Source organism: Sceloporus occidentalis, unplaced genomic scaffold (genome assembly GCF_023333645.1).
Source record: "Sceloporus occidentalis isolate IW3139 unplaced genomic scaffold, rSceOcc1.0.p SCAF_2, whole genome shotgun sequence".
In the NCBI taxonomy this organism is placed as follows: domain Eukaryota; kingdom Metazoa; phylum Chordata; class Lepidosauria; order Squamata; family Phrynosomatidae; genus Sceloporus; species Sceloporus occidentalis.
This window is the reverse complement of record NW_028316982.1, coordinates 262,452,083-262,463,814: the sequence shown is the minus strand read 5'-3', so window position 1 is coordinate 262,463,814 and position 11,732 is coordinate 262,452,083. Positions and strand designations below refer to the sequence as shown.

General features: G+C 43.0%; 1 protein-coding gene across 1 annotated transcript in view; it reads left to right on the top strand.

Annotated features, from left to right (window-relative positions):
• The first annotated feature begins 1,983 nt into the window (after window positions 1-1,983).
• Window positions 1,984-11,732, top strand: part of PRSS23 (serine protease 23) — a 30,453-nt gene continuing 20,704 nt past the window's right edge. The window contains exon 1 of the mRNA XM_089512874.1: window positions 1,984-2,291. Within this exon, the coding sequence (XP_089369000.1) occupies window positions 2,281-2,291 (11 nt within the window). The 5' untranslated portion in view covers window positions 1,984-2,280. The remainder of the gene's footprint in view (window positions 2,292-11,732) is intronic.

The following is an 11,732-nucleotide window of genomic DNA, read 5'->3' as shown; positions in this document are numbered from 1 at the left end:
CTCATGCACAGAGTTGCCATGGGCCAAAATCGACGTGAAGGCAGTTAACAACAACAACAACAAAAGTGTGCCATAGTGGTCTGAGAATTAGACTAGGACTTAGGGAGACCAGAGTTCAAATCCCTGCTCAGCCATGGAAATCCACTGGGTGATCTTTGTCCAGGCAATTCTCTCAGCTTCACTGAGAAAGGTAATGGCAGACCTCCTCTAAATCAATCTTACCATGAAAACTCAGGATAGAGAAGTCAGGGCCCACTTAAAGGCGCACAAAAATAGCAACCAATTATTAAAGCTGGGCAGACAGGCCTGAGGATCATTTTGGCTACAAAGAGAGACCTAGGAGTCTATCTCTCAAGGGCTAATTTTGGCATTAAAGAGAGGTTAAAGTGCATCTAAAGCATCCCACAAATAAAACAAAAATGGTGTGTAATTACGCGAATGATTATCAAATGCAGTTGAGCAAATAAAGTGAAATGCATTGACTGAAATGCATTCTTGCTGAAATCCCAGAAGTAAAAAGATGTGCGAATGATTATCAAATGCAGTTGAGCAAATAAAGTGAAATGCATTGACTGAAATTCATTCTTGCTGAAATCCCAGAAGTAAAAAGATGTGCATTAACGTGTCTTTATGACCTCTTTAATGGCGGGTTTTGTGTGACGTCGTGTGAAATCATTTCTCATAATTACATGATTACATTACATGATGATGTTCACGGGATAAACTTCAAATCTCCTTCATGTGATAAACTCCCTAGAGGCTACATCTGCACTGCAGAAATAATGCACATCGACACCGCCTTAACTGCCATGGCTCCATGCTATGGAATCCTGGGAATTGTTGTTCATCTTGGCGCCAAAGCTGCCTGACAGAGAAGGTGAAACATCCCACCAAACTCCAAATCCCAGGATTCCACTGCAGGGAGCCATGCCAGTTAAACCAGGGTCAAAACTGCATTATTTCTGCAGCACAGATGCAGGCAGAGAGGGGGGAAATGCATAGATAAGGGATTGCAATCACTGCATATTGACTTAGAAGTAGGTACCCCTGCTCATATTGGGACATATTCCTTTGTAGGCACACTTACTGCCCCCCCCCCCAAAATGTGGGCCAGGGGGAAAGAAACCCATACATTCCAATGGCACTTATTCATCCATCCTTCCTCCTTTTCTTTCTCTTTCTTCGCCTCTGGAACGCCCTCAAGCCTGGTGCTGAAGGGGGCTTTCCCCCCTTCAGCTCTCTATTGTGCTGATCCTTCTTGTCTTTGCTTTTTTTCCCTCCTGGACCACAAGCAACCTAGAAGGACTCCCCTTCCCCATCCACAGAAAGTTTTTCTTTTTTTTCCCCCTTGGAGAAGGCAGGAAAAATAAAGCCTTAGCCCCCCCCCCTCCGCCCTTCCCTCTCTGAGTCCATGAAACTGCAGGAGAGAAAAACTCAACCAACCCTTACCCCTTTCTTGGAAGGGCGGGGGGGGGGGGGAGGAAGAAAAACAACCAGGCACGAAAGGGTGCTTTTGCACCCCCCTGGTCCTATGGGGAGGGGGAAACCTTGCATGGAGGCTTTGACTCTATTGCAAAGCCTTTGCGCACAGAGGGTGCCCTTTTGGAGAGGTTTGAGCTTCTTTGGCAAGGCAGCCACTGTTTGTGCAGGGAGGGGAGCCTGGTGTACACTGGGGGGGGGGTTCCATGTTAATGGGGGAGGAAAGTGTGGGGAGGAGGAAAAGGAGGGGAAAGAGACCAGTAGAAAGAAGGGGAGGGCATGATCCCCCCCATTGGCGCCTGCGCTCCAGTCCCCAGAAGTTTGTCTTTGCTTCCCTCAGCAGTCATCTCTCTCTTCCTTTGCAAAAAAGAAAAAAAAAAGGGGGGGGGATCTGAAGGAGGGGCAGGAAGGGGGTGTGACACCTGCCAGGAGGTTTGGCCCTCCTTGTTTCTCTCACTGACACTGAAAGTCCTCCTTGCAAGATCACATTCATGCGCCTTGGAGGAAAAGTTAGAAGCCCCACTCAGGCTGCTGACTTGTAGGTGGTGGGAGGGAGTGGTGTTGTATTTGTCTTTTCTTTTCTTTTCTTGCATTGGATCGTGGGGAGAGGAAGAAGGAGCGACTGAAAAAGACCAGGAGCCAACCAGCCTCAGCACTCCTCCTCCAGCAGCAGCAGCAGCTCAGGAAAGGCTGCAAGTGATGGGACTTCAGATCTCTTCACCTGTCTGATTTTTTTAAAAACTTTTTTTTTCTTTGAAAGTTGTTTCTCAGGAGCTTTGAAACTGAGAATTGGCTCCAGCGATGAGGGAGAGGTAAGTTGGTCCAGAGATTTCAGAGTGTGGCTGTCAGGACTCTGTGCATCCCTACTTGCCAGAAAGCCCCTCTCTGGACACAGAGGGAATTTACCCATGAGTAAGTTTCCTGCCCCATTGCAAGGGGTATTTGGAGGACAGCAGCCCAAGAAATCCAGTTTATCTTGTAGAGGGGTAAATAGGAAGATTTCTCATGCTTAGACATCAATGAACTTTTGATAAGGAGATGCTCTCCTTCCCAGGTTTGAGGATGCCAATGTACCTTTCCTAAAAACCAAACAACACTTCCCTTTTTCAGAGTATGTTTTGTTTTGTTTTTTAAAAATAGCCATGAGGACATCTAAGGTGCTTATGATCTGTCAGGTGGCTTTAACAAAGCAGATGGAAGAAAGGTAAGCCAGAGAAGATTAGACAAAAACCTCTCCAAAGAATTTAAGGTTGGAAGCTTTGGAAGCTTGCCCCTCTTTTGCTCTTTTCTTGCCCATTTGAACTGCAATTACCTGCATTAAGTGTGCAAAGTTAACTGTATTAATTACCTGTATTAAGTGTGCAAAATTACCTGTATTAATTACCTGTACTAAGTGTTCAAAATTACCTGTATTAACTACTTGTATCAAGTGTGCAAAACACAAATTCAGGGCAGCTGATATAGCAATACAGCTACCTCAAAACAGCTGCTCTGCAGGTGTGTTGGACAACAACTCCCATCATCCCCTACCAGCTATGCATTTAGTGAAGCTGGGGAAGCTGCATCACTTTTTGAGAATATGCATAAGTTTCTTCCACTTTCCTCCTTTGTTTTGCCTAGTTTCTTTGGATTCCTCACAGAACAATATTCTACAGCATTTAAATTCCTTTATTACTGCTTTGGCAAAGTGGACTCTTCAAAGCATACTTTCTAGGATCAGGAAATCACCACGTTTAATCTCTTGAGGTTTTAGGGGAATTTAGAAAGATGCCTTGAGACACCCCTATGTGGAAATCACTTCTCTCACCATGTGTGAAATGCCATTTCCCCCTCCATCTGTAACATGTGTGTTTATTAGACATATGTGCATTTGGCTTCATGTAATGTCAAGGCTTGCAAAACTTTCCCATATGGTGTACACATTTGTTAACAAACCATGTCTCTGAACTAGGAAGAGTCTGTCATTTGTCAAGCAACTCTGTCTTCTTATTAAAAACCTTTCATTTAGACCAGGCATTTCAAAAGCATCTGATTTGAGAAAGGGAGGATCCCAACACCAATCAAAGAAACCACCCAGGTGTTTGTGACAATAGTTTGGTTTAATTTGAACCTCATTTAGGAGCTCAGAGTATGACCTGAGCTGGAATGTCCCTGGGTCAGAGCTTATTGTAACTAGGAGTAGCCTAAATTTTTAGAGTTCCTAAACTGGCCTACTTTACAGGACTGTTGTAGAACAACAAGGTTTTGCTGTAGCAAGCAGGACTTAAACAATACTCTGCATCTGGACCAGAGAAGATAGACATGGACGCTGCCACTACTCCATCCAGTTTAATGCCAGCTTTAAACGTTGAGGAGCAAGCCCTGGTTATGACCTAGCAAACATAAGTAAGAATCATTTTGACACTTTCCAGTAGTTAAATGCTAAGTATTATTGAAAGAGTATTTGAGAATGGTTTGGATGCCATACTTTTGCCACAGGTAACAGCTGCAAGGTGTGGATGGGGTCCATGCTTTGCCTGCAGAAAGTCTGTTCACAGCATCTCCAGGTAAGACTGGGAAGGATTCCTGGAATGCCACTGGTGGTCAGTATCAATAGGGTTAGATGGACCAGTAGTCTGACTTTGGATAAGACCACTTTCTATGTTGGCAGAGCACATGATTTTCATGCAGAACAGCCCAAGTTAAATAATCTTCTATCTGCTGTTAAAGGGATCTGGTAGAAGGAAGCAGAAAGGACCCCTCTCAGCTCAGCATCCTAGAGAGATACTGCCAAACAGAGTAGACATCACTAGCCTAGATGGACAAATAGACTCAGGATAAGACAGCTTATTATAAGTAGCCCTCTTAGACCACAAGCTGAACATGAGCCAACAGTGTAAGGTGGCAGCTAAAAAGGCCAATGCGATTCTAGGCTGCATCAATAGAATTATAGTGTCTAGATCAAGGGAAGTAATAGTGCCACTCTATTCTGCTTTGGTAAGGCCTCACCTGGAATACTGTGTCCATTTCTGGGCACCACAGTTCAAAAGGGAAGTTGAGAAACTGAAGCGTGTCTGAAGGAGGGTGACCAAAATGGTGAAAGGTCTGGAAATCATGCCCTATGAGGAGAGACTTAGGGAGCTGGGTATGTTTAGCCTGGAGAAGAGAAGCTTAAGAGGTGATATAATAGCTCAGTTTAAATATTTGAAGTGATGTCATGCAAGCCACAGGAAAAGAGATTCCACCTCAACATTGGGAAGAACCTCGTGACAGAACAAGCTGTTTGACAGTGGAATAATTCCCTTGGAGTGTGGTGGAGTCTTCTTCTTTGGAGGTCTTTAAACAGAGGCTGGATGGCCATCTGTCAGTGGTGATTTATTGTGAGTTCCTGCATGGCAGGGAGTTGGACTGGATGGCTCTTGAAGTCTCTTCCAGCTCAATGATTCTAAGTAGCATGGAAAGTTATACAGATTTTACTGAAGTAGAGGACTTGAACAATGCTGTATGAAACAGATACATGCCAGAGGATTGTGGCCAGTTATTTTACCTTGGGATGTATCTCCTGCCAAGTGTCTTGGGATAAATGTATTTGTTTCACATGTGATGTCTTTCTGATAGAATTTTGGGGTTGCCATCAAACCCTCTTTCATGGATGTTTAAGATATGGTTGTTTCAGTCTAAGAACCAGTATGATATAGTGATTTGAGGGCTGGACTAAAACTCTGTGACACCACGAATCCCTGCTTGGTGACTGAAATCTGTTGGGTGATCTTGGGCAAGTCACACTTTCACCCTCAAAGGAAGACCATAGGAACTCTCCTATGAATAAATCTTGCCAAGAAAACTCCACAAATACGTTTGGCTTAGAATTGCCAGAAATCAGAAATGATGTGAAGGCATACAATAACAGACTTTTCAATCTAAGTTCACCCTACGACTGAATCTTCCACACTGGTTGTACTTTGATGTTGTGAAGGGTGAAAAGGGGTTGTTACTGGCTTTCATTTTAATGGGATGGTGAATCTGCTCTGGATTTTAGCACACACTTTAAAGGAACTGTCCAGGGTGCCGAACCTATTTGGGCAGGAATAGGGTCCAGCTCTTAGGACAGTGCCTTTTAAAGTTTGGGCTAAAACCCAGAGTGGATTCACCACACCACTGTTGTGGATAATGCCAGCTGCCACTAGAAAGTTACAAATGGCTGAAGGTACCCGCTCCCAAGTTAGTTTTGTATGTAGTTTTGGAAAAACACAAATCTGGAAAAAATAGTTTGATTTATCTTAAGCTCATTTGGAGCACATCAGCCCCCACAATGTTAATGTCTGGAGAGGCCCTTCTCTCTGTCCCACCATCTTCCCAAGCTTGGTTAGTGGGAACAAGGGAGAGGGACTTCTTGGTGGCTTCTTCCAGGCTCTGGAACTCCTTCCCTAGAAAGGTCAGTGGAATACATACCTGCTCTCCTTTTGGCGGCTTTTTAACCTGATGAGGGTTGGGCTTTTAAATGCCATGCAAGTCAGTTGTCAAGGTTTGTACACAGTTTTTAATACATTTTAATATTTTTAATGCATACTTGTTTTAACTTTTAATTGTATTTAAAGTTTATATTTACATTTTTAAAAAATGCTTTTGTACTGTCTTTAAATTGTACTGCTTTAAATTTGTTGTTAGCTGCCTTGAGCAGTTAGTCAGCTTGAGTGAAAGGCAGGATATAAGTAAATAATAGTGATAATTTGGTGTTATGGTGTGCCTTCACGTCGGTTCCAACTTATGGCAAACCTACCACAGGGGTTTCTTGGCAAGATGTGTTGAGAGGAGGTTTGCCATTGCCCTCCCCTGAGGCTCAGACTGTGGGACTTACCCAAGATCACCCAGTGGGTTTCATAGCCAAGCAGGGAATTGAACCTTCATCTCCAGAGCTATAGCCCAACACTCAACCACTATGCCATACTGGCTGTTTGACCATGATGATGATGATGATGATGATGATGATGGAAGCACAGGGTTCCTTCCGCCTCTTTCTACCTTGCCTGAATACCTTGCTTATTGCTCTTCCAGTAATGGGAGAAGGGTGGAAGGGAGGACTCTTCCTCTTGTCCCTTATGTGCCATCCACCAGTGCTATGGGGATATCGCTACTAGCCATGCCCTAAAAGTACCAGGAAGAGTCTTCCAAACCAGAGCATTTTAGGAATGTTCACCTTTGCACAACACTGAAATGTGCAAGAATAAGAAGCACTTGGGAACCTTGTCCTTCCTATTCCTCCGTGTTACAGTTATGTCTGAATCAGTTGCTCTTTCTGTCTTAATTAATGAATTAATTAACTATCAGTGCTGGGACTCAAGATGGCTTACAAACGTTACAACAGATACAATTAAAAGTTCACATCCTACCAAAGTTAAAATATAGGCCGAAATTCTGTTATGAATGTATAACCTGGAGTTGACACTTGGGGCCGTTATGTATTCATGGTCCATATGTAGCCCCTAGTTTAGGAGCACCAGGTTCTGATTGATCTTGCAAGCTAATTAGACCAGGCCTGCTGTAGACTAGATTTCAGAGGAAGGAACTGGCAAAACCATCTCTGAATATTCCTTGCCTAAGAAAACTCTATGAAATTCATAAGGTGATCATAGTTGACAGGCAACTTGGATGCACACGAACACACACAGGCACTGTAAAGATCCCACAATCTCCACTCACTGGAAAGCACCCACTATGATCATCAGGAGTCTGCTCCCATTATGTGGGAAGTAGCAGGCTGCTGTTCTTACCCCCCCCCCCCCCCTTGCACAATTGATCTCCAGTGTGATGGGGAGTTGTGACAGGAACCCTGTTTCTGTCTGTTGCAATGAGGATTGCTGGTGGGATGGTGGCAGAAACACTCATCACCTGCTTCCTGAGTGACAGGGAAACAGACCTCCAAAGATCGCAGTGGATACTGCCTGGTAAGTGGAGATTGCGGGGAAGGTTGTGCCAAAACTCAATGCCTAGCACTGTAACTGTGTTGCTTATGCATATGTAGAGACCATATAGGATTCCAGCCATAATTATCAATAGAATTAAAAGTAATGTAAAAGCTACTCATTAAGAAGAAAAACAACAAATATAGCAAGGAGGGTGCCTGTCTAGCCTCTCTAGAAAGGGAGTTCTAGAACCTCAGAGCAGCCACTGAGAAGGCCCTCTCTTGTGTTCTCACCAGATGTATCTGTGAATATAGTTCTTCTCACTCAAAGCTTGTGTAACTGAATACTCTTTCATACAAACCGTTCTTTGCATATAGAAAGCTAACTGGCAGGAGGAAGTGTTCTAGTTTATGCTATATTTATCTGTGCAGGGCTTTTAAAATGCTTTTTCTATGCGGTAATGCCCCAGTTGCAATCTGAAATGGTACAGACGGAAAACCACCCCTGTGCTGTTTGTAAGAATGTTGCAAGACTTGGGAAAGTTATTTTCTCTTCCAGCTGGGAGTAGTCCCCCAAAATAAGTTTGCCAGGCCCCATATTCCCAAGGTCCAAAACACACTGCAGAAATAATCCAGTTTGAGACTGCTTTAACTGCCCTGGCTCAGTGCTAGGGAATCCTGGGAATTGTAATGTATCGTAGCACCAGAGCTCTCTAATAGAGAAGGCTAAGTGTCTCACAAAACTACAATTCCCAGAATTCTCTAGCACTGAGCCAGGGCAGTTAAAGTGGTCTCAAACTGAATTATTTCTGCAGTGTGTTTTGGACCCAACATGTAAACTGAGGTGGTGGTGGTGGTGAAGGAGGGTTATTTTATCCTTTTTAAATTTTTGGTTAAGGTCACTTTGTAATTTCATTATAAACCCCTGTATGTTGTTATCAGGGGGAAAAAACTATTTGCTTCAGAATTCATGACTTCAACTTTCTTTGCAGATCTAATTTTGCTTGCCCTTGGTTTTAGTTAGAAACCTTCAAAGGGTATGTTAGAAAGCTATTTCTTGGGAGAGAAATTAATGTTTAACTTCTTATCTTCATGTCTCAAACACACCCATTCTGTGCTCCCCTCCTCTCTCTGCCCCAATTCCGTCTGTCCCTTCATAGACGGATGTTTCTTTGTTCTTGGAATCTGATTAATGACTACAGAAGCAACACTGATTAAAAGCAAATGTCTAGCTATTATAAGTCATTCTTTAATGAGGTAATGAAAGTCATGCCCATGGCGGGGTGGCCAGGGAAACATGATGTGTAATGCATATTTGGGAAATCCTCCTATGGAATGGCTGCATGCATGATCATACAGCTCATGTGAAAACAGCCGATTAATATCACACTTGCTTTGCTGGCTGACACCCATAAGATATACGTTCTTTCCTCTGGCTGTGCTTTGTTTTTAAATAAAAGATTTCCTTTGTTGCAAAAGAGTTGGGCTGTAGAATCCTACAATGTCTTTGGAGGTCTCTTGGAATCTATATCAGCCCAGCAAGATCTGCTAACTACAAAAAGGCCTCTTAACAGGGATGATTTCTAGCTTGCACAAGCCACAGCACTTAATATGGACATGTTCTGGTAGGGCTCCTGCCATGAGCTCATTGAAACCACCGGGAACTGCTTCCCTTTAAATGGCTAGAATTGTTAAATTACAGTACAATCCCAATGGCAAAGAAACATGTATTGAAATAACTTTTTCCATTCTTCCCAAAAATCTGCCCTTTAGCCAGAATGATTGAAAATAAACAAGGGTGGTTGAAGGCTCCTTCATAGGCAAGTTTATGAAACCATGTGATCCTATGGCTGCTTTTTCTGTTGGCCTTTCAGTGGCTTACCAGGTTGTGAGGTCTGCCACAGTTTCATAGGCTTTAAATAGCTCCTTGTCTCTTATCTCTGTTATCATCAATAACAGATAGCAGCAGAAGAAATGTGCAGGCCACATGGGGGAAAAGACATGGGCCATATGTGGTCCATGGACTGAAGGTTCACCATCCCTGTTCTAGGGCACTCAGGAGGATATTTGATTGAAAGCAACCATATGAATTTTGGAATTCAGAGGCATAGTCTCTTAGACTGGAATATCACTATGCAAATATATTATTATGCAAATACCACATCTTTTTTCTGGTTCCCTCCCTGTACATGCCATATTCCAAATCTCCCTCCACCATTCATACGGTCGGTTATCCACCCACCTTGCCTTTGTCCCACAACAGTCATAGTTAAAACTGAACTTGTCACCACATCATCATACCCACACATTTTGCATTTCTATGGCTATTCTTACAGTCTGATTATAAAGGTCCTTTCTGGGCATCAGTTCACTTTGTGCATCTGAAGAAGTAGACCTAGTCTATGAAAGCTTATGTTACAACTTCTTTTTATCCGTTAGTCTCAAAGGTGCTACAAGATCCTTTTGCGCACATGAACCTTATTCACATATTAGCTTTGTTACAGTCTAACACTTGAATAAGGAAGAACCATGATACTGGCCCAATCTCCATGGTCAGGTTCACTTACCTCACTCCTCCTCTTCCAGCTTTTGCTGGTTTGAGGGCAGCCTGAATAGAGAACCAACCGTATTCTTACAGGATCACCTGCATAGTTAGGAATCCTGCATGCTCAAGGTTCCCAGTTGCATGAAGAAACCTGTTGAGGCTAAAAATACTTAATTTAGTACATCCCTTGCTAGAGAGGCAAAGGTCAGCAGGAGCAGTGCTATGATGGTGGAGACAGGAGATGTGGTTTAATTTGTCAAAAGGCCAAGGGGACTTGACTAAATATAAAGCAGCTACGTAGCCCTGATGGTGCAGTGGTTAAATGCCAGGACTGCAGCCACAACACTGTGAATTTGATCCCAGAGGGCTCCAACTTGACAGCCTTCCATCCTTTCGTAGGTTGGTAAACTGAGTACCCAGCTTGTTGGGAGCAATTGGGAGCAAGCACTGCAAACCGCTTAGAGTGTGCTAAGTTCACTATGAAGCAGCATAGAAGTGTAAATGCTATTGCTAATCTGTCACCTAAATACCTATTTATTATACAGATAAATAAAAATTGCCCAGAACCTTTCCCAAAATTCCCCATTATGTTTTATGAATTACATCCCTAGATATGTATGAGCAACTGGTGTTAGCCACAGTATTGAGGACTACTGGCTTTTGTGGATTTGCAAGGCTGCTCAACATATAACCTGACCAGATCTCAGCAGGGCAGCCATAGTCCAAAAAGGAGAACAGAATCATGTCCCGAATGGTGAGATGCTGTTCAGCTTGGACCAAGAGCTGCTTAACGATATCTTTGATTTTACAATGTACTGGAGCAAAGTGAAGCACATCCTTGTGTTATCCAGCCTAGTCATAAGTGTACATACACCTAAGAACATAAGGAAAGCCACATTGAATCAGGCCAACTGCCTTTCTAGTCCAAAGTTCTGTTCACACAGTGGCCAAACCATTGCTTACAGAAAGCCTGCCAGCGGGACACAAATGGAAGAGATATACCTCTAATATACAAAGGCTTGTTGCCTCTGATATGGAAGATGATCTACAGCCTTTTTAACTGGTATACAGAAAAAAACATGCATTAAGGCTGTAGAGTTAAAGAGCTTAACTTTTATCAGAGTGGCTTTAGATAAGGTTTCTCTTTCCTTAGTCACACTGGTGACCTGAGAAATCAATCTCATAGCATTCTCCAACCTGCTCCACACTGCTGGACTACAATTTGCACCCCTAACCTGCATGGCTAGGGTGGGAATGATGGGAGTTGTAGTCTAATCCAGGTGGAGGGTGCCAGGCTAAGAAGGCTGCTTTATTATGTATAGTCTGCATTTTCCGTAAGAAACTCAGGATAGCCAATAAAAATCCACCTCTGATTTTACACCCACAACAGGATACTAAGTTCAGAAAAATCAGACATTATTATTATTATTAGTAGTAGTATTAGTATTAGTATTAGTATCCCGCCTCTCCCTGTATTGGACTTCAGTAGTTAAAACTCAGAAAACTTTTATTTAAGAAACTATAGATCCACTCCAGTAACATTCATTGCCAGAACTGCTCAACAGAATTCAAACTGTGAATTAAAAATGCAATTTCACACCAATTTTCCCACATTTTATGGCAGGGAAGTTGTCTATTCACCTCTCGACACCTGGCTGGCTCAAGGCTGCCCCAAAAGCAACCCAAGTGGAAATTTAAAGCCTGGAAATACATGAAACTGTTTTAAACTGACCGTTGGTCCATCTTGCCCTATAGTGGGTCATCTGCTTTCTTCCAAATGTTTAGATTACAACTGCCATATGCCAATGGAAGAGAAATACATTTGTG